At 36.6% G+C, this 24,549-nt stretch overlaps 1 protein-coding gene across 9 annotated transcripts in view; it reads right to left on the bottom strand.

Annotated features, from left to right (window-relative positions):
- Window positions 1-24,549, bottom strand: part of NEO1 (neogenin 1) — a 237,244-nt gene that overhangs the window by 170,436 nt on the left and 42,259 nt on the right. For all 9 annotated transcript variants that reach the window (XM_046008203.1, XM_046008199.1, XM_046008201.1 and 6 more), the window contains exon 2: window positions 1,602-1,919. In XM_046008203.1, coding sequence (XP_045864159.1) covers window positions 1,602-1,919 — 318 coding nt within the window. The remainder of the gene's footprint in view (window positions 1-1,601; window positions 1,920-24,549) is intronic.

The following is a 24,549-nucleotide window of genomic DNA, read 5'->3' on the forward strand; positions in this document are numbered from 1 at the left end:
AGGGAATCTGCTTGAGATTCTCTCCCTCTCCCCCTGCCCTTCCCCACTCCTCTCTCTCTCTCTAAAATAAATAAATACATAAATAAATATTTTAAAAGGGAGGGGGAAGAAAAAAGGAGGGAGGAAGGGAAGAAGGGAAGAAGGAAGGGAGGGGGAGAGGAAGTCAGTTAGTCAGGAAACTGTAGAAGTGAAGGCCAGCTCATGAAAAGACCTAGAGGCCTGTTCAAGAGTTTAGTCATCTACTTCATATTGTCACTGAGGAGCTACTGAAGAGTGAGGAGAGAGCCTGACCATTGGACTGGAAGAGGGAAAGAATGAGGCAGCGGACAGTGACAGGCTGTGTGTGGTGAGGGATGGTGAGGACAAGCCTCAGGACTACATACACGGGAACCAGGAAGCAGAATTCACTGGATTTGGTGAATGGCTGTGCAAGACTGCTGAAAGGAAGGAGTCACGATTAAAGCCAAGTTTAAGAACATAAATGATAAACAGCTTACCTAAGTGACACTGTAGGGGCAGTCACAATGCTAACTTATTTGTCAGCATGTTGGAGAAAGCCTGGCAAGCAGATCAGAGGAAGAAAGGGAGGGAGAAGAGAAAGGAAAAAAGGAAAAGAAGAAAGGGGGTGGGGGGGGGGGGAAAGGCTAATTATCAAAAGAAGTGACTTTTTTCCCCTTTTCTTTTTCTATCCTCGGTCTGTGATTAGGGAATAATTATAGTAGCTTTATATCACAGTCAAATTCAGTTTCGAGTATCTGGTGATCATACTCTGAATGAATCATATTCTGAACAAATGAGCAGATACAGCCTGGAGTGAGTGGGAAATGGGAAGCCATCACCCTACAGTGGCAATGAGATGGCAAATACTCTGTTCCTCATGTTCTTTTTTCACATGTCAGCATTTTACCAATCTGAATATAAATATAAGACTTAAACATAAGACAATTTTTGTACAGTGTGACCCTTAACAATAACTACTTCCTCTAATACTTGAGTGAAGAAACACTGACCTGAAGAAGACCAGTGTGTACTACAAGGCAGGTATGACTTATTCAGCTTACACTTCCATTATTCTTCAAATAAGAATGCTCTAAAAGGGAGTGAATGTTTGTCTCTTTACAACTTCCTGCTCTTCACCTTAATACCCACATCCCACAGGTTTTTAAATAATTAATCCAATTAAACGTCATTTCCTTGGCTGGGGTGTAAGGAAACCAAGATTCTGGTGACACTGCAAGTTTTACAAAGCCATATAAGTGGTTATGCTGGGGAGGATAAAAGTTAGCAATCAAAGGGAATCAATTTTCCTATACGACTTCCTCCATCATTTCCAAGTTAAAAAGAAGAAAAGAATGGACTTAATACTTCTGATTGCAACTATAAGCCATCTAAATGACAGAAAGAGTTCATTCCCTATGGCACTAAGCAAGTCTTAGCATAATGCCATGCACCTAGCAGATGCTCAACTGGTACTTGTTAAATGAGTACATTTCTTGTCACCAGTTAAATGAAAACTCTAGGACAATACTACTTTTTATGAAGATATATATACCTTTTATAAAAATTTAAAAATACAAATAAATTACTTTTAAAAAACATACCTGCTACTGTGAGTTTGGCTGTTCTGCTGACAATAGTTCCAAGACTCTCAACAGTGGCCACACACTGATAATAACCTTCATCAGGTTTATTGTGCTTGGAATGCACCACATTGCTGATAAATAAAGACCCATCTGAGAGAAGCTGGCGTCGGTCATCTGATACTAAGTTTAAAAAAGTTCCATCTTTCTTCCATTCAATTTTTGGAGAAGGTTCAGAATATGCTGAACAGTTCAATATAACAGAAGAGCCTCTAACTGAGAGTGTATCCACTGGTTCCACCAGAAAATAAAACGGAGTGAATGTTCGAATGCTGGATCCTACAAAAATAATAAAAAGAACAAAGTTAAGCAAAGCTTTCTTCTTCTATTTCTGTAAGAAAATATAATTTGTATAAAAGTTATTGTTAAATAATTATACTGTTTGGATATGATACATGAAAGTCATTTCACTATAAGTATCCAATAAATAAAATTTCTTTTACTAGGAAATCAAAATATGACCCCTTTAAAAGATGAAAAAAAGGGCCTGCCAGATGAGATAACCCATATTTGTTAGATTACATGAATATCTAATGAAAGTTTTATTTCCCTACAATGGGATTTATAACTATTTAAAATTATTTTATTCAAAGTGAAATTTTCTATGAAACATAAAAGCACAAAATTGAAATGATTCTTTGTTATTAATAAGGTATGTATTTGTTTCATAAATTCACCATAAATACACTATGTCCATTTTTCTAGTGGATTACTCATCCTATTGACCTTGCAATCTCTGGGCCTAGCTACCATGTTTGCAAATATTCTTTTTTCCACTTTGACTTCATTTTTATTATAAGAAAGCAAATTTTAACTCATAAAATTAAATCTGTTATACTTAAAAAGATTTTTATCCCAAGATTATAAAAAAATTTCAGCTTTGTTTTGTGCTATTACTTCCGTGATTTCATTTTCTACATTTAATCTTCATCTGTAACTCATTTTTTAAGTAGGGAGCTCACAACCCTGAGATCAAGACCTGAGCTGAGATCAAGAGTCAGACGCTTAACCAACTGAGCCACCCAGGTGCCCCTAGAATTCATTTTGCTATAAATAGCACAGGAGGGATCAGTTTAATTTTTCTAAGTCCTTGGCCAGTTCCATGAACATGAGAAGAACATAATTTTTTTAAAAATTTTCTATAGGAACGTTCATATTGTTTTCCAGAATGGCTGTACCAGCTTGCATTCCCACCAACAGTGTAAAAAGGTTCTCCACATCCTCACCAACATTTATTGTTTCTTGTCTTGTTCATTTTTGCCATTCTAACTGGCATAAGGTGGTATCTTGTTGTTTTGATTTGAATTTCAATGGCTAAAAATAGAATTACCCTATGACCCAGCAACTGCACTACTAGGTATTCACCACAAAGATACAGACGTAGTGAAAAGAAGGGGCACATGCACCCCAATGTTCATAGTAGCAATGCCCACAATAGCCAAACTGTGGAAGGAGACGAGATGCCCTTCAACAGATGAATGGATAAAGATGCAGTTTATATACAGAATGGACTATTACTCAGCCATCAGAAAGGATGAATACCCCCATTTGCAATGACATGAATGAAACTGGAGGGGATTATGCTTAGTGAAATAAGTGAACCAAATAAAGACAATTACCATATGGTTTCACTCATCTGCAGAACATAAGGAATAGCACAGAGGACCATAGGGGAAGGGAGGGAAAACTGCATGGGAAGAAATCAGAGAGGGAGACAAACCATGAGAGACTCTGGACTCTGGGAACCAAACTGAGAGTTACAGAAGGGAGGGGGGTGTGGGATGGGGTAGCCAGGTGATGGGTATTAAGGAGGGCAGGTGTTGTGATGGGCACTGGGTGTTATATGCAATGAATGAATCATTGAACACTACATTAAAAACTAATGATGTACTATTTGTTGTCTAACTGAACATAATAAAAAAAATTTCTAGGGGTGCCTGGGTGGCTCAGTGGGTTAAAGCCTCTGCTTTCGGCTCAGGTCATGATCCCAGGGTCCTGGGATGGAGCCCAGTATCAGGCTCTCTGCTTGGCAGGAAGTCTGCTTCTCTTCCTCTCTCTCTGCCTGCCTCTCTGCCTACTTGTGATCTCTGTCTGTCAAATAAATAAATAAAATGTTTTAAAAAAAATTTCTATAAATCTTATATTCTCAGCCAGATAAAACTTTCCAACTGAAAGCTTTACCTCTTTTAAGAAGAGTACCGACCAACTCCCTTGTCATCACACTGTAATCAGTTCTAATCAGATTTCTTCATGTGAACAATTAGGGAGGCTTAGTCTAATAGATGAAACCAAGACTGTTTTAAAAATATATCTACACACCCCCTACCTATAATTTATTTACACTATGAATTTAAGAATGACACTAGTTCTTTAATACATAATGAAAGAGTGGTTCTAAATAAATATGAAACACATTGGCAGAGGGAGGAGAGTAATATTCAGTTGTTTTAAATGTTTCTAACAATGAGAATCAAATTCCAAACAGACTAATCTTCCTTTTCCAAACACCACGAGGTGGGTTCCATCCCTATTTGATGATTATGAAATTGATTCTTTGAGTCTTAAAATTCAAATGAGCTTAGGAATTTTTCAGAAGTAACTCAAATGAGCTTAGGAATTTTTCAGAAGTAACCTGAAGTGATTTCCTTATTACTGATTTGCTTTTAACATTAAAAAATGTTACATTGATACTATGGTAAAATAAATAAAAATATCAACTCCAGGGCAATACAAAATGATAGCTAAACTAAGAGAAATTACTCTTATACCATTCCTGTGTAATGTTAAATCTTTATTATACCACCCAAATTAAACAATTCAGGAACTTAAGAGATAAATGTATTAGGCTGGCAGTCAAAAATGTAAATTATCAATTTAAAATAATTATTAATAAAAAATTCACTTGAAAATTTGACAGCTTTTGTCATTTAAAAATATTAAGTACATAAATGTAAATGTTTCACAACTTAATATTATTCTATACTGCTTTTGATTATTTTTTAAGATTTTATATTTATTTGAGAGAGAGAGAGAAAACAAGCCAGGGGAAGAGCAGAGGGAAAGGGAGAAGCAGACTCCCCGCTGAGCAGGGAGCCCCATGTGGGGCCCCATTCCAGGACCCTGGGATCATGACCTGAGCCTAATGGAAATGCTTAACCAACCAAGCCACCCTGACTTTCTTGCATTTTAAAAGTCCGTATCAACAAAGTTGAACAAGAGTATATGCCTTCAAAAAAATTTTTTTAATTACAGGGAAGTTTACAAATGCCTCTGAAAATCAAGGCCCTTCAAAATTTTACCACAAATATACACTCATTACTTAGAATACAGCATTACTTAAGTATTTATGTATAGCATCTTTGTATTTTATTACCTCAGTAAATACACAGTGACGTAAGGTACTGTTCCTTCGCTTAAAATCCCTCAAAGGCTTGCCACCGTCATTTACTAACTAAATAAATTCCCTAAGTGGACTTCCAGGTCACTATGGGATCTGGCCTCTGCCTACTCTCCAGCCTTCCCCGAGCATCACTCTCCCCTCACCCTCTAAGGCTTGCTGCATCCGTCATCCTCCCACAGCTCCTGCCCTCTTCGCACACGCTATTCCCACCATCCCTCCCCCTTTAAGTCTTCCTTCAAATTCAGCTTAAATACTACTTTCTCAGAAATGCTGTCTGTCGGGGCGCCTGGGTGGCTCAGTGGGTTAAAGCCTCTGCCTTTCGCTCAGGTCATGATCCCAGGGTCCTGGGATCGAGCCCCGCATCGGGCACTCTGCTTGGCAGGGAGCCTGCTTCCTCCTCTCTCTCTCTGCCTGTCTCTCTCCCTACTTGTGATCTCTATCTGTCAAATAAATAAATAAAATCTAAAAAAAAAAAAAAAAATTTAAAAAAAAAAAAAAAAAAAAAAAAAAAAAGAAATGCTGTCTGTCTCTGTGCCCAGACAAGATTAGTTCCACCTTGTTAAAAGCCAGCATGGCACACAGTACCTACACAGCACTTCAAATGTTCTTAATCTTTAAATATTTGTATTAACTTGTTTGTTAGGGCACAGAAATTCTCAAAATTTCTTGGCTCCAGGAGCCCTTATTTTTAAAATTTTTTCACCAATTCCCTAAGCTAAAAGAAATACCTAACAGTTTTATGTAATAGTTAGGACATAAATATTGATTCATTTGTTTGAACCTAACAAGTTAGTATCTTATTGGAAAAAAATAATGCAGACAAACTGAAATATTTTAACTTTTAAACAACTAGTTATTATGGGATGTGTGCACTAACAGGACACTGCATCAGTTCTCAAACCTTGAAATCAAATTGGATACTGCCATCCTCATTTCCTGTTCCATACTGATTTTTGCATGGTATTTGGCTTTTATCCCATCAACCACCAAAACCCAATTTCATAAACATCACAGCACTCAAATGAAGGTAGTACAATCAAATGTTGAAACTGTAAACTACCTTCACCTCAAAGTTTGCACAGTGTCCAACAGGTGTCACTTCATTTCCTTAGAAAGCTTAACATATCCCTGGTAGTTGTGTCAAGGTGCCTTGGGGCATCTTGAGATAGAGTTTAGGAAAGGATGGTATTAATCTTTAGATGATACAACCAGACAACCTCTAAGAACTTCCACTGCTTGAAGTATCAATGAGACCACAGGTTCCATTCCAATACTAGCCAATTAGTATCACTTTCTTCTACGATAAAACTAACAAACAGGTGTTTGTAAGTTTTGATGAGTCCTTAAAAAATTATAAAGAACACCAAAGAAAGCCAAGAAGAGCTAAAATAATTTAGAAGAACAAAGTAAAGGGACTGCATTAATCAGTTTTCAGTATTTATTAAGTCACTATGGCTCTAGAGCGGGGATAAACAGAGCTCCATAAGCTAGAGAGCCACAAAATAGAGCCATAGATAGATAGATATAGAATATATATTCAAATATATATTTCAATGTATAAATATAAATCCAAATATAAATTTATATGTATTATAAATATATATAATTTATAAATACATATCCAAATATATGTATTCGGAAACTTAATATGCAAAAATATGTATATACATATATACATATATATCTACAGATATACATATATTTGGAAACTTAATATGCAACAGGGAATGCATTTTATGTCAACTGGGGAAAAGGATGAACTACTCAATAAATGTTTCTAGGACAACTGATTATCCACATGAGGGAAAAAACAGAAGCCTACTTTGAACAGGTAATAACAGTAAACACTTAACACGTTTCTATGTATCTAAACATTCTCTACATACTAACTACTCATTTAATCTCCACTACAATCTAATGATAGGTACTATTATGATCCTCATTTTAGAGGAGAAAACTAAAGCACAGAAATGTTAAATACCTTGTCCCAGGTCACACAGGAAGTAAGTAACAGAACCAGTCTGTGATCTTAACCACACTACACTATAATGCCCTTCATATACATATAGAAAAATACATTTGAGACCTACAGGGAAAAAAAAAAAAAAACTACGTAAAAGACTTTTAGGGGGCACCAGGTGGCTCAGCTGGTTAAGCATCTGCATTCAGCTCAGGTCACGATCCCAGGGTCCTGGGAGGGAGCCCCGAGTCAGGCTCCCTGACTGGCAAGAAGTCAGCTTCTTCCTCTCCCTCTGCCCCATCACCCCCCACCCCCAGCTTGTACTCTCTCTCTCTGTGTCTCTCAAATAAATAATAAATAAATCTTTTTAAAAAGATTTTCGGAAAATACAAGGATAACCCTGGAGTCAGGTAACCTTTCAAATCAAAAAAGGGGAACTTCAAAGTTAGAAAAGATATTTTTCACTTCATTCTATTTAATTTTTTAAAACTTTAAGGCAATAATATCATAACAAAGCAAAATATGACAAGACTGAGAGGAAATATATCACACACCACAAAGAATTTTAAAAGTCACATCAGGAAAAATGGTTAAGGCTATGTTCCAATAAACCTTTATTTATAAAAACAAGCAGCAAGAAGAATTTGATCCATTGACTGTGGTTTACTGACTCCTCCTGTCTTAGAATATTTAGCCAGGAAAAAATAAACGGGCCACATATCAGCTGATCTGGAATGAACTCCAAGAAAAATGAACAATGCAGACAAGTATAAATAATAAAATGTCATGTGCATACAACTGAGCACTGAGAAAGTAGAAGTATACCAGGCTGTTACCACCGATTTAGTGGGAGGAGATGGAGGAGGTGGGTGGATAAAAATCTTCAAGCACATAGAAAATAATTTCATAACAAAAATCAATTTGTGTGTATAATCCCCTTTATAAATATTACACGTGTTTGTGGTAGGTGTGGGTGTATGTTCACACTTGTGCAAATACCTAACGGGGTAAATTTTTAAAATACTAGTCATTAAAATGTAGATTATCTCAGGGTGGTGAGATTTCAGTTGATGTTTAATTTTTTCTTTCACCTTGCTACTGTGTGAATATTTTACATGAAACAGTATTGTTCAAGCAGAAATAAAGCTATTTTCATATACAGTCTGCATAGGAGAGGGACAATATGAAAAGTCTGGGGCATATTCACATGCCAATATTCAAAAATTGTTAAAATATATGTCCTGTTAAATAAAAAACACTCGAGTTCAAAAAGCATATAGTATGACTCCACTTACATAAAAACATATATACATATACATATATGTGTGTATGCATATATTTAAATGTAAATAATGTAGGGAAGAGGTGCCTGGGTGGCTCGTATGTTAAGTCTGACCCTTGATTTCTGCTTAGGTTATGATCTTGGGATGGTGGGATTGAGCCTCCGTAACAGGCTCTGAGCTCAGCAAGGAGTATGTTTAAGATTCTCTCCCTCTCCCTCTGCCTCCCCTCCCCGCTCATACACATCCTCTCTTAAAATAATCATGGAGCGTATATCAAAAACTAATGATGTACTATATGTTGGCTAACTGAACATAAAAAAATAAATAAATAAATAGGGTCATAATGAAAGTCTTAAAATTTTAAAAAATTACATAAATAAAATCTTTAAAAAAATAATAATGTAGAAAAAGGGCTAAAAGAATAAACACTGGACAGTTTAACAATGTTTTCTCCTGGGGTACTAGTGGGATTCAGCTACTGATGGACAGCATATGGGGGCGGGGTGGAGGCTTTTTGCTCCATGGATTTCTGCACTGCTTACTTCTTAAAATATGAACAACTGCTATGCATTCTTCTGGTCATTTATTTCTGTTTAATAACAAAGTAACTTTTTGTTATTGGTAATAAATAATCCTTTCTTGGGACAGAAGATTTTTTTTTAAAAAAGATCTATCACCATTTCTTTGGAAAAAAAAAATTTTATTTAAATTTTAGTTGGTTAACTTACAGAGCAATATTGGTTTCAGGAGTAGAATTCAATGATTTATCACTTACAACACCCAGTACTCAGATCTATCTCCGCTTCTTTAACCGTTTTTCCTTTGTCACAGTAGAAGAGTTATCAGACACTCACTCCTTGGCTGACTTGGTATAAAAACTGGCCTATGTTTCCCACCAGGTTCCTAATTCCCTATCCACTTAAATTTGCTTAATTTTAGTTTACTATGACCACAGTCACGATATCCACTATCCTGAAACAGGCTTAACGATCCTGTCTGATCTCTTCTACATTCCCCGGTCTCCGCAAATTTCTCACTTTTTAATGGAATAGCTCTCACTTCTTGATAGACTATTCCTCACCTTTTTTTTTATTCCTCACTTTTTGATAAAATACTTCACACTTCTTGATAGAATTCCATCTTATGAAGGAAAATAGCCACAGGAAACTTATCTCAGTTGTAATTCCCCCACCCCCAAATATCAACAAATCATATCACTCACTGCACACCAACATGGCCGATAATTCTAAATTTTATCATGCCCAGAATTTAAAAATAACATACAGTATTTGAATACTGGCAGAAATAAAATGAAATCTGTCTTACTGCCCACAGAGGTTCAAAGTTTGACAGCATCAGAAATGCAGGACAGAAAGATAAGCCAGCCTTTTTACATACATATGAATATAAGCATTCTATATATAATGTTACTCATCCTTTAATAATTGTGTCTTCATTATAAGCTAAGAAACTACTGCCAGAGGACTTCATACCTCTTTTACTCCCTAATAACTTTACTTTTGACTACCCTATCCTATCCACTCGGTCCGTAAATTCTACGTTTTATCCTTCCTGAGCCTTTGGTGTCCACTCTTGCCATATAGCTTACTGTCTCTGGTTTCAAGTTCTCAATTTAAAATCAAAAAGTCTAAAAATTAGAAAGTTAAAATAATACTCAATTCAAAGTACTCAAAAAGATAATATATTCACATTCCTGATTAAGAACAAGTAATACTTTAAAGTTAAATGTTTTCCACTTTCTTTTGCGGCATAACAGTTAGGGTCCCCAGCTCCAGAGCTCAGCCCCTCTCTGCCCTGCACAGCCAGTTTCTCCAAAGACTGAATCTAAAGAGATGCAGAACTCCTTTCCTGGAATTGCAAGTAAGGCATGTGGTTAGCTGTTAATATTATATGGATGATTTTATTTGCGTGATATACACATACCATGAAAAACTACCATGGTACGGGTATACCATAAAACAGTAGATGTCAACTTCTAGCCAAAGCTGGAGCTGAAATTATTTTTCAGACTACTAATATCCTATTAGGGAAATTCAATTTGATTATTCTAATTTATAGCATCTACTTTCCCAACCATTTCCCCCAAGTGAAAAATATCTGAAATCGTTTATTCAAGAAACATTTGTTATAATAAGAATGCTTTCCTTTTCTTCAATTTTCAGCCTCCCTCCTCTCCCTGCTCCCACAAAAAAACAGCCACAGTGGAAAACTCTTCTGTAAAATGAAGTCAAGCAAACATAATTTTGAATTCTAGCTCGCTATTCTAGCTAATTTCTCTGTGTCTAAAATTCTCTCCCTTGTGAAACAGGAAAAATAATGCCTTCCTTTCAAGGAAATCTCTGTGAAGACAGGTATAAAGCTCCTATCCTACTGCCTGGCAGATAACAAGTCCATAAGAAAAATTTCAAAAGCCTACAATGTTTTCTCCCAAACTGCTAATACCTAGCACCTTAGTTTTCGCCAATCCCATTTTAGAAACTGCTATGCAAAATATGGACCATTATTTTTTTTAACTTCTAATCACATTTTGACAATTACATATAATATTAAGTGATCTTAAAACTCAAGTCTAAACATCTTTCTCCTCTGCCTAATTTTTCAACAGCTCCCTCATTACTGCAAATGCAAAATCCAATCCATTACCATGACATTCAGAAGAGGCTGAACGATCTGGTCCCTACCTCTCTACAACCTAATCTCACATCATGCTCCCTTCGATTCAACAAGCTCTGGTCACATTCTTCAAGTTCTTGAACAAGCCATGTTCTTTCCCATCTTACAGCTTTTGCCTCTGCTGTCCCCTCTGCCTGAACACTGGCTCTGCACCTACCCTTCCATCACACAGCTAGCTAGCTTCCTCTCACCTTCCACGTTTCTACCAACTGTCACTTCTACAGAGGCCTTCTCTGACAACTAGCTCTGTGAAGGTCCTAGTCTCCTAATCCTACCTTTTATATACTCTTCCCAGCAATTCACCGTCTCTCTGTTTTTAAGGCCTGCTTTCCCTGGTAGAAGGCTAGAAATAAAACCAAGAATAGGGAAAGAGACTCATTACCACAGCTAGAAAAGGCAGAGGAGAGAGAGACTGGTAAATCAAGAAAACCTGAGCTTGGTCTTCTTTTATATTCTTTGTAATGGAAAACAGACTGGAGTATGTTGAAAGATAGAAAGAACCAGTAGAGAGGGTGAAATCAAATATTCAGCCCAAAAGACTGTGATCGAGGCTTTTGGCCATTAAGGAGTAACAGAAACTAAACTTACCATCCTGCCTCAGACAACTAGAAAACTGGACAAAAATCTATGAAACAATGTTTTTTCAGATGTTGGACAACATAAAACGCAGGACTGTGACCCCTGAGAGATAGGAAACAAACAAGATGAGCCATAAAATCACCCCATTTACCCTGCAGATATCCCTTCCAGTCCTCAGCATGAGAAAGGGAAAGCACAGAGACCTCTGAAATCTCACAGTCAAAGAAACAGATCAGAGTTGAGGAGGCCAACGTTACTACAATTTGCAGAGTACAAAAGAGGAGGAGCTGCTGAGATAGAAAGAGATGCACATGACCTCTGGAGTCTGGCAATAAGAGTCCCCCTGAATACGTGGATGACCACTAATGTACATATGAGAGGCTGAAGTTGTACAAAGTGTATCTCCTAACCACAATGGAACTAAACTAGAAGTCAGTAACCGATAGCTGGAATATTCTAAAATATTTGGACATTAGGCGACATACTTCTAAATAACTCACAGATCAAAGAAGAAATCACGTGAGAAATTACAAATTATTTTCAACCTAATGAAAATGAAAATACAGCATGTCAAATTTGTGCAATTTGACTAAAGCAATGCTTTGAGGGAAATGTCAAGCGTTAAACGTCCATATTTAAAAAAGCATGTTGGGGAGCCTGGGTGGCTCAATGGGTTAAGGCCTCTGCCTTCAGCTCAGGTCATGATCCCAGGGTCCTGGGATCGAGCCCCGCATCGAGTTCTCTGCTCGGCAGGGAGCTTGCTTCCCTTCCTCTCTCTCTGCCTGCCTTTCTGTCTACTTGTGATCTCTCTCTATCAAATAAATAAATAAAATCTTAAAATAAATAAATAAATAAATAAAAATTAAAAAGCATGTCATGATGATTCACAGACCTGTACCCCTGGGGCAAATAATACATTATATGTTAATAAAAACAAACAAACAAACAAAAATGTCAGACAATTAATTCTGGATCAGAGAAAGGACACTTCTTTTGTTGTTAACAAGAAGGAAAGATGAGGATATGAGTAAGCCTGGTGTTAGTTATGGGAGTCATAGTTAATTGCTTGTAGAGTCACTAAAGTAGGAGGTGAACACAACTGTTGCTGGTGTGGGCAGGCTGGGCTGTCAGGAAGGGTCAGAGTTTTGCACGTGGTGTAAACATCTGAAGGAGCTGTAGTGAGAATGAACAGGAACACCAAAAAGGAGAACAGGATTACTGTTCTGCCCATACTGACAGCACAGTGAGGTTGCTAACTGTATTTAAAAGAAATGCAAATATGAGAACGTGATTTGCAGACTATAAAGTGACGAGAACACAGACATTTAAAACTGAAGCTTCCTAAGTAGTGAGTGGCAAGTAAAAATGAAGAGGGTTGAAGATGAAGGCACCAGCACGTGGCTGTCAACAGAATCTAAGACAGACAGGGAAGGAATACCCAAGAGTGAATAGAACATGGCTAAGAGTGGTGCCGGCACAATGTGAGAAACGTGGAAGGACAGGAGACTGTGGCGAGACCGTGATACTATTTTAATGATATTTCAGCACTGCCGAGTGATGACAAGGGCTGGGGTGCAATTCTGGAAACTGGTATTTGAAGTGGCATGAAAGAGAAGTCACTGGAGATAAAGAAGGTGAAGAACTGAAGATGGTATTAGAAAGTAAGTCAAGCAGACATTCACAGTTTGCAGAACAATGACAGACTTGCAATAGAGAAGACTGTAAAACAAGACCTAAAGTTTTTGATGAATGAAAGTGAACATTAAGTACACAAAGAACAAGCAAAACATAAAATTTAGTGGTCTACATCTTTAAAGTGCAGCAATTTTTTGAGTAATTATTTCACATTTTTTAAGGCGATTTTTCCATTATTCTTCAGTAATCAGCTATGTTTTAGAGAGCTGATATTGCTTTAAATACTGCTAATAGAGTACTTTTCTCATATGGAAAACAAGCATTACAGATTTTATGTGACTATACCACCATATGTTTACGAATTGCTACCAAGTTTGGCTAAAAAAAATTCTGAGTAAAGATGCTAATTCTTGAACACAGAAAACAAATGGCACATGAATAATTTATTGAAACCTTTTGCTATCAGCAGCTTTACTAACAGAAGTAATATTTATGAAATCCCACAGGACAATCTAACAACTTAAATATATGCAAAAGAGAAGAACACAAGAATCCGTAATAATGAATCTTTCAATACCAGAGCTATTTTCTGCAAAGAAAGCTGTGTATGCATAAGCTCTCAATGCAAAGTAAACAGATGTTTCAGAAAGATCATGTCATTGTTTCACAAGGTCTATAGACCAGGTTCTGGAATTCTGTTCAACTGTATATTTAATGATGGAAATAAACTGAATTCAAAAACTTGGTAAAGCCTGATTAACCTAAAGCTAATTCAAGCCTACATTAGTAAGCTGTCATATTAAGTCACAAATTCACATTTCATTCACTGAGTTCTTACTCTCTTGATAACATATTTCTGATAGGAAATAATCCTTGGGGGAGGAGAAAGGGAGACCTAAAAATCCATGAAAGTTGTTAACAGTATCAGAAGGATAAGACACTCACAATGAAACCATGTATTAACCAGGCAGTTGTAAATACATCTGTGAGAGTAAAATAAGACTTTTCCATTCTATAACTGCATACCATTTTCACACAGATGTAGAATTCATTACTAAAATGAAATGCAAATGGTCCCTAACCATTTTAAAAGATACTCAACCTCATTCATAATAAGAGAAATGCAAATTAAAACTACACTGAGATACAACTTCTCACCTAACATGTTGGCCAAAATACAAATGTTTCACAACATACTCTGCAGGCAAAGTACAGAGGAACAGGCTAAGGGGAATGTAAAATGGCATATCCACTAGAGAGGAAAGTTTGCAATATCTAGCACAATTATAACTGCATTTTCCCTTTGACTTAGTAATCCTATGTCTATGAATCTATCCCAAAAATACACTGACCAAAATACAAAAATAGGTACAAGCAAGAGAAACCACTGCAGCACTATGTGAAGCAGCAGCAGGGAGACAGCCCTGAACACATGGTGGTTCACGGATACAGTGAGTACCGTGCAGCTACAAACGAGGCAAGAGAGTAACTTCATCTTCTACCAGGGAGTGATCCCTAGAATAAATTAAGTGAAAAAGCGACATTGGAGAGAAGTCGGTGTATTTATCTAAGAGAGATGGGACAGTAACAGATGATACACACGTAATTTTTAACCCATACAAGGGGATGAAATACAGTTAGAGGAGACAGGAATTGAAGCTAGATGTCTCTGAATAGAACTTGTACGTGTAAGTTTGGGATTGGATGTTTTATAAATTTAAAATACAAAACTAAATCTTAGAAATCCCTGAATATTGAAAGTGGTGGTGAAACAAACCTAAATCTCTAGTTGTCATTATGACCACCCAGACAGGAACTATCATAAGACAATTTAAGAACAAAATAACCAAACTATACTTAGTCAAATACGCCCTAAGGACCAAAGGAACTGCAAAAGATTTTGACTATTTTATAGCCATTTTGTTGTAGTTACTATTGGTAATGTTATTCTGAGACTGGTGGGTGTGTGTATGTGTTGTAGGATAAAGCAAATGAGTAATTTCATTAAGGTCATGAAGAACAGGATTCTCCAAACAAACAAACCAGGATTCTCAGTGTGGAAGAAAAGCAATATAGATGTAAAATCAATGAGGTGATCTGTTGGAATGATTAAAATCAACAACACAAGAAACAAAAGGTGTTGGCAAGGATGTGGGAAAAAAAGGAACCATTGTGCAGTGTTGCGGAGAATGAGAACTGGTGCAGTCACTCAGGAAAACAGTATGGAGCTTCCTCAAAAAGTTAAAAATCGAAATACCCTTTGGTCCAGCAATTCCACTATTGGGTATTTACCCAAAGGATACAAAAACACAAATTCAAAGGGCTACGTGCACCTCTCTTTACAGCAGCATTATTTACAACAGCCAACATAAGGAAGCAGCCCAAGCATCCATCAATAGATGAAAGGATAAAGAAGTCATATATATATTCAGCTCTATTAAAACAATGAGATCTAGCCATTTGCAACAACATGGATGGAGCTATAGAATATAATGCTCTAAAATCCGTCAAAATTTTAAAAATTTTAAAAATTTAAAAAAATTTTTTAAAAAATGAGCTAAGGAGAAAAAAGAGAGGGAGACATACCAAGAAGCACTCTTAACTACAGAGAACAAACTGGTAGTTACCAGAAGGGACGTTGGGGGGTGGGGGGGATGGTTGACATAGGTGATGGGGATAAAGGATTGCACTTGTGATGAGCACCAAGTGTTATATGGAAGTTCTGAATCACTATTAAAAAAAAAAAATCAATGAGCTAAAGTAAAAACCACCTATCCCTCAGTTTTAATCTTAAGTACCAATATGAATTTGTATTTTACTTGTCTAAAAAATATGTATTTCCTAGCTCACTTGACTGAAAAGGCCTAGTAAACAATGACAAAGCCAGTGCGATTAAGTACTCTCCACAACAAGACTTTGGCTCTAAATTTCATTTTCCACACAAAAGAACCTTAAAAAAAAAAAAAAAAAAACTGGCTACGGGCACCTGAGTGGGTTAAAGCTTCTGCCTTCCGCTCCAGTCATGATCCTGGGGTCCTGGGATCGAGCCCCACATAGGGCTCTCTGTTCAGCGGGGTGCCTGCTTCCCCCCTACGCCCCCCCCCCACCTGCCTCTCTGACTACTTGTGATCTCTGTCAAATAAATAAATAAAATCTTAAAAAAATAAAATCTTTAAAAAAAAAAAACCACAGGATAAAAAAACTGGCTAATTCCAGGCCTGCAACTGGAATAGAAGATGAAATTGCAAAAAAGCTATCAAAATGACTACTAGGGTCATCACACGACTCAAGAGGTTTTTACTGGCCATATATAGAACAGTTAAGCATCAACAATGACAGTAATAAATTGAAACATTCGAATATGTTGAATTCCATTACTTCACAATAACCTCAAAAACAAAACAAATAAACAAAAAACACAAAATAAAACAAATTGATCACCTCTGGAGACTGTTACAAAACCAGATAATTATTTTGAAAAATGGCATATAAGAGCAAAATATGCATTTTTCCAAATCAAATTGTTTCTATGGCAGTTAAATTGTTGATAAAAGTTAGTTTCGACTTATAGAAGTATTCCACCTAGTTATAAGGGAGCGATACAATATCACCATTTTGCAGCCCCTAATGAACTGACAGCTCTGGGTAATAAACATCAATGGCCAGGAATCAGCAAACTTTCTCTTAAAAGGGCCAGAGAGTGAATATGTTGGACTTTGCAGGCGACCTACATACATACATCCTTTGTTTTAACTCTTCTCTCTCTCTTTTTTTTTAACCATACTTAAAAATGTAAAACCTATCGGTAGCTCATGGGATGTACAAAAACAGGCCACAGACCAGATACAACCCATAGGCTATAGGTTGCTGAACACTGATGACTAAGAGCAACAGCAAAACAGACCCAACTGCGTATTACATGCCTTCTTCTGTAACGCAGTATTATTCAGCCTTAAAAAGGAATAAAGTACTTAAAAAAAAAAAAGGAATAAAGTACTGATACAAGCTATAACATGGGTGAAACTTAAAAGCATTTTTTAAAGACTTATTTATTTATTTATTTGACAGACAGAGATCACAAGTAGGCAGAGAGGCAGGCAGAGAGAGGGGTGGGGGAGTAGTCTCCCCGCTGAGCAGAGCCCAATTCAGGGCTCGATCCCAGGACCCTGGGACCATGACCTAAGCCTAAGGCAGAGGTTTAACCCACTGAGCCACGCAGGCACCCCTTAAAAGCATTCTTAAGTAAAAGAAACTCGGTGCCAAAGACTGCAAACGGGCACCGAGTTTCTTTCGGGGTGATGAAAGTGTTCTAAAGTTAACTGTGGTATACTTACTCAATTCTGTGAATATACTAAAATTAAATTGCACATTTTAAATAGGTGAATTATACAGTACATAAATTATATCTCAATAAAGATGCTATTTAAAAATAATAGTTATGAATAGAACATGGCTCCATGGAAAAATGGCTAATTCTAGGATTGGGGCACAAAATATAATAGGTAAGTCTGGAGTATATTGTGGTGCCAGAAAGTAAGGAAGAGCTTAAAAACAAAAACAAAACAAAAAAAATAAGATGGAGCTATGCCAAAGGGACAAATGAGCCAAAAACTTCCAACAGCCAAAGCTGGGAACAATTTGAGCAACAAAATGAAGTATTATAGTATAGTCCAGAGTATAAAATAAATACCCATGAGTTCATACAGATAGAAATGGTTGAATAAATTTAAAAACAGAGAACTCTCCCACATAGAAGAATTTGCATAGATACCCACCCTCAAGGTGGGTGTCTTAAAGTATAGGCTGTGCACAGTGACTTCCCTTCAAGAGGGAAAAGCGCATGCTAACTTTACAGTGGAGAAACACAGCAAACATTAACTCAGCCAAGTTGATCAAGATCAACATTAATAGTGATAAGTTATGTTAATATTAGACACCCTGGAAATGAATGATTTGATGATTATAACTGGCATCTTTCCTCTGTTGTCTTTCACCTAAAGCCATAAACCCCATCTGAGAGAAACATCAGACAAATCACAACAGAAGGACACTCTATAAAACACCCAACCAGTACTCCTCAAAACTGTCAGGGTCATCAAAAACTAGGAATGTCTCCTGGTGGTGGGTATTAAGGAGGACATGTACTGCATGGAGCACTGGGTGAGGTGCATAAACATGAATTTTGGAACACTAAATAAAATTAAAAATAAAAATAAAAGCAAAAACAAGGAATGTCTGAGAAACCATTTTAGGTCCAGAGGGCCTAAGGAGAGATGACAACTAAATAATAGGGTATTATTCAGTAATAGGGTATGCTGGATAGGATTCTGAAACATGAAAGAAGAAAAAAAAGGACATTAACTAAGAACTGGAAATCTGAATAAAGTACAGACTTTAGTTAATAATAATGTATCAATGTAAGTGTACTAACTGCAACAAATATATCACTCTAATGTAAAATGTTAATAATAAGAGAAACAGGTGTAGAGTATATGAGAAGACTGTACTATCTTTGCAATTTTTCTGTAAACCAAAAATGGATCTAAAAATTAAAGTTTGGGGGTGCCTGGGTGGCTCAGTGGGTTAAAGCCTCTGCCTTCGACTCAGGTCATGATCCCAGGGTCCTGGGATCGAGCCCCACATCAGGCTCTCTGCTCAACAGGGAGCCTGTTTCCTCCTCTCTCTGCCTACATGTGATCTCTGTCAGATAAATAAATAAAATCTTTAAAAATAAACAAATAAAAATTAAAAGGTAAAAATTAAAGTTTGTTAAAAAGCAGTTATGACATCTATAAAACAATTGGAAACATAAACACTAACTGGGTGTTTTGTGTACAGTAATTATTTTCACTTGTCAATTTTTAATGTGTGAAAATCTTTGTGACTGACATAAAATGTAAAGGAGGGCACTTGTTGTGACGAGCACTGGGTGTCTATGTAAGTGATGAGTCACTAAATTCTATACCTGAAACCATCTGTACCATATATGTTAACTAGAATTTAAAGAAAAACTTGAAACAAAAAATTAAAAAATATAAACAATGAAAAAGAACAGATACAGAAGTTACCCTGAGTAAACAAACACCAACCATGTTCAAGATCAATGGAATAATGAACATTTACAATGAAACTCACCAAATAAATGCTATATCTAACGCAAAATCTTGTGGAAAGATCAAAAGTACCTCAAAAAAATAAATGATATTATTTAGCAAGGAGCATTCTAAGTTGTTAAATAACCATATGTTTTGCTCTTATTTTAACAGACATCAAATCCAGCAAGTAAGCTTAAAAATAAAGCTCTTAATTGCCTCCCTCAACGCAACTGTAACAGCTGACTCTAGTCTAGTACTTAGGTTCATCTATTAAAGTGAAACTCCATCTCTCAAAGACAAAAGAGCAGTAACTAATACTGGTCCAAAAAGAAAGCAATCTAACACTTCCTAAATTACTAATGTGACTTCTCTCTATGAACCTGTAATTTTACTCTATTTCAATACAAGCATAAATGCATATGCCAAAGGCAAACAAGGAACTTGGGGATTATCCACACACATTTCTCCATTTGAACATAAAGTTCAACTTCATGCAATTTGATTGAGTAATCACAAATCATGTTAAGTGTTCACTTAAATTGCTTTTCTTGCAAAGGTCATATGAAAGAACATAGCTCACTATCAACAGAAGCAGAATTTTTGAAGGCACCAAATACAGTGCTGAGTTCACTGCTGATTTTTATGAAAGACTTTCTAGTAACGCAAATGTTATTTGATAAATACCACCACCTACAAAAAGGCTGTGTCAATTTATATTCCCTTTAGTAGAATATAAGATAGACTTTTCCCCTTTTCTTTGTCAAAACTGGGTAGCTTTTAAATGTTTACCAAGATAATGGACAAAAAATGATATCAAATTGTTTTACTTTGCAGCTCCCTCAACATGGGTAAAGTCAATTATCTTTTTACCATGTTTGTCATTTTCCATGCATTGTGTATTTTTATTTGTTTATCAAAGTCTTTATTCTATTTCCTACACGTACTTCAAAAGTCAAAAAGAATTAAAAATTCTTTTAATTAAGGACAGGAAAGAACCTTAGCTACACCCTTATGGTGAGGTAGATATCTAAAAAACGAAGTGACTAGGGCGCCTGGGTGGCTCAGTGGGTTAAGCCTCTGCCTTCGGCTTGGGTCATGATCTCAGGGTCCTGGGATTGAGTCCCACATCAGGCTCTCTGCTCAGCAGAGAGGTTGCTTCCCCTCTCTCTCTGCCTGTCTCTCTGTCTACTTGTGCTCTTTCTGTGTCAAATAAATAAATAAAATCTTTAAAAAAAAAATGAAGTTTGACTTCTATCATATTTCAAAGCATTTTCATTTATATCCAAAAAAACCTGTCTTGCCTAACAGACATTTTTTGTCTAAGATATCAAAAACAATGATAATATTTTATCAGGTTATTTACAAATCACTGGAAATTAATTTTAATCTGTACTCCAACTTCTACAATTATGCTCTCAGTCTTTCAAAAATGCAAAATTCTCTACTTCTGAAAAGGGGACAAAAGAAATTATTTTTAATCATATATAAAATCTAGAGTCCACTCATAACCAAGAAACAGAGACAACAAACGCAAAACAACTAGGACTATATCAAACTAAAAAGCTCCTGCACAGCAAAGGAAACAATCAACAAAATGAAAAGGCAACCTACCAAACAGGAGAAAATATATGCAAAGCATATGCATAGTAAGGGGTTAACATTCAAAATATATAAAGAACTCACACAACTCTTAGAAAAAAAAAAAATGAATAACAATCGACTAAAAGTGGACAGAGGACCAAAAAGACATTTTTCCAAAGAGAACACAGACTGCCAACAGGTACATGAAAAGGTGTTCAACATCACTAATTACCAAGCAAATGCAAATCAAACCACTATGAGATTATCATCTCACACCTGTCAGAATAGCTATTATCAAAAAGACAAGAAATAAGTGTGGGAGAGAGGATGTAGAGAAAAGGGAACCCTTGTGTACTGTTGGTGGGAATGCAAACTGGTACAGCCACTATGGAAAATGGTACAAAGGTACCTCAAAAATTTAAAAACAGACTGTTTATCCAGCAAGTCTACTTTTAGATAGTTATCCTGAGGAAATAAAAGCACAATTTCAAAAAGATATCTCAATCCCCACGTTCAGTGCAGCATTATTTACAATACCAACACATGGGAAAAAATACCTCAAAAAATAAATGATATGGGGCACCTGGGTGGCTCAGTGGGTTAAAGCCTCTGCCTTCGGCTCAGGTCATGATCCCAGAGTCCTGGGATTGAGCCCCCACATCGGGCTCTCTGCTCAGCAGGGACCCTGCTTCCCTTCTCTCTCTCTCTCTGTCTGCCTCTCTGCCTACTTGTGATCTCTGTCTATCAAATAAACAAATAAAATCTTTTTTAAAAAAAAAGAGGTAAAAACTGGCCAGTATCAGCAATTTCACATGGTTCATCCCTAAAAGAGGTCCAATTCCTTTGATCTCTCCGTTTCTCTCCTTGGTATCACTTCCCCCCTTACATTTTCACCTAGACCCTACTTTATCATTTGAAACAACTCCTGCACCGTTGCTCCTGTTCAATCTCTTCCTTTCTACTGTCTCTCTGCCTTGATCTTGATCTCCACTTATCAAATGAAAAAAAAAAAAAAAAAAAAAACACCTTTTTTACTCTTTCCCTTATCCTTGCGACACTTCTCTCACTCCTTCCCTTCTCTGTCAAACTTTCTGAAATAGTCTGCACTCTGGCCTCCATCTTCCTTATTTCCCATTCCTTAACAATAACCTGGCTTATCCACTCATCCACTCTACTGAAACTTTTTTCTGGAGCTACCAACAATCAACATTTTACCAAAAATCAAAGCCTTTAACTTCTGAAGTCTTCAAGTGTTTCATGTTGACCTTCCCCTCACCCTCCTGTTCTGTCACAGTGCACTTTCAAAGCTCTCCTTTATCTCTACCTCCCGACACTTCTATCATTTTCTAAACAAAACTATTTCACAAAGATCAGCCCTTAGTTTCCTCTTTTCTTTTTCTATACTCTTTTCCCATGATAATTTGTGCACATTTTCTGGCCTCAACTACCAAAATAATTTCTGAGAAGATGCTGTAGTATCCTACTAAATTCACCTCTCTGTAAACAAATCTCCTATCCACCCTGAAATGTTCATACTTCTCCTGTCCTGAAACCATGGGCAATCTGGTCATTTCTCTATATCCTGACAAAGAACAGAAAGTGAGCTCAGCACTCTCCTTTCTGATACCTCCAAAACATTATTCCAAATTTGTATAAACACTCCTTCTCCTTCAAGGCTTGTACCAGTTATTAATTTATTACTTCTAAGTTTTATTTTTTTTCAAAGATTTTTATTTATTTGTCAGAGAGCGATGGAGCGAGAGCACAAGCAGGGGAGCTGCAGGCAGAGGGAGAAGCAGGCTCCCTGCTGAGAAAGGAGTCCGATGTGGCACTGGATCCCAGGACCCTGGGATCATGACCCAAGCCAAAGGTAGAAGCTTAATGGACTGAGCCACCCAGGTGCCCCTAAGTTTTAAGTCTATCCTTATTTGGCCTGCTTTTTTTCTACTAGAACTGAATTCTTTAGACTCTGTGCTTCCTCTCAGTTGACTTGCTATCAAGCTTAGCTTAGACAAAGGTACTAAAGGGATGTACATATCTTTCTATACATCTTAGAGTTCTCTTTTACTCCTGTTAGTAGTTAATTGCCTTTAACCTGAATAACAATTCTTATTAAAATTTCTCTGCTCAAATTACTGGTATGCCTTCTGTATCTGCTTGGATCCTAACTGATACAGGGTTTATGCCCTCCTTATTGCTTCTTGCCCTTCCTTCTCCTGAACTGTTATTTTAACTTCATAATCAAAGACTTAAATGATATTGAGACAACTCTGGCCTCACATAAACATAAAACTATGTTCTAAGATGAAATTCGCTTCATAGATGCTGGTGAATCACAAGTCTGGTGACCTTCATGTGCTGGCTTTTCAGTTTTTGTCTTTAGTTCAGGGGCAGTCGATTCTCTTTGCGTCACTTTTATTTGAAAGAGACTTTTGGGCAGCTTCGTCCTTCTTCACTGTGATGGCAAATGTATCATGGCCCCATTCAAGCCTTCTGAAAGTGTCAGCTGTTGCAATGCTAGGTAATTTTATGACCGTTACGGATCAAAGCTCAAACTCTACCTTTTCCATGTCACTTTCACACATCACCAAATAGCCACAAATGTTCTCTCTCTCCTCTGACTGTCTCTGGAAATCACTGCTATAGACAGTGGTGGTGTGTTGGCACTTCTTCAGCTCAACAAGAACTTACCGCTTTTATATGGCAATTGGCTGTTTGCAAGAAATACAAGACCATCTTTGTCCTCAAGTTTACAATCCTGCTTGACAAGTAAGTCTTAGTGATGGAACAAAAGGCACTTTTTTTTTTTTTCAAAAGGCACTTTTGATTACAAACAACAGAATTCCATGCAAATTCACTTAAGAAAAAAATATTTTTAAAATTTTTTATTTAAATTCAATTAATTAACATATAATGTATTATTGGTTTCAGAGGTACAGGCCTATGACTCATCAGTCTTATATAATACCCAGTGCTCATTACATCATGTGCCCTCAATGTTCATCACCCAGTTAACCCATCCCTCCCACACCCCGTCCCTCCAGCAACCCTCAGTTTGTTTCCTATGAATAAGAGTCTCTTATGGTCTCTCTCTCTCTCTAGTTTCATCTTGTTTCATTTTTTCCTCTCGTTTCCTATGATCCTCTGTTTTGTTTAAGATAAAAACTTTTAAATAAAATTACAGAGGTAGTCTCACAGTACCATATTTGTTTCAATCTGATGTGAAATCGAACTGCACTTCCTACGTGACAGTTCACGAAATGAAATACAAACTGAGAGGGTACGGCCCAAAGCATTATATTCGAAAGAATGTGAGACCCTGAGGAGATACTTCAGGACAGTGCTGTCCAACAGAAATAAAATGAAAGCCACATATATACCTTTAAATGTTCTAGTTGTCACATTAAAAAACAGATGAAATTAATTAGTATTATATTTACTCAACTGTATCTAAAAATCACTTAAACATGTGATCAATAAAGAATATTAGTGAGGTATTTTACGTTTGTTACATTAAGTCTTTGAAATCTGGTGTATATTTTACACTCACAGTAAATCACAAATTGAACTGGACTCATTTCAAGTGTTCGAAAGCTATAAGCAGATAGTGAATACTATACTAAACACAGCCTCAAGAATTCTTAAAATATTCAGCAGTGTTTAAATATAAAATGTATACTGC

This window comes from Meles meles, chromosome 6, assembly GCF_922984935.1.
Source record: "Meles meles chromosome 6, mMelMel3.1 paternal haplotype, whole genome shotgun sequence".
NCBI lineage: Eukaryota > Metazoa > Chordata > Mammalia > Carnivora > Mustelidae > Meles > Meles meles.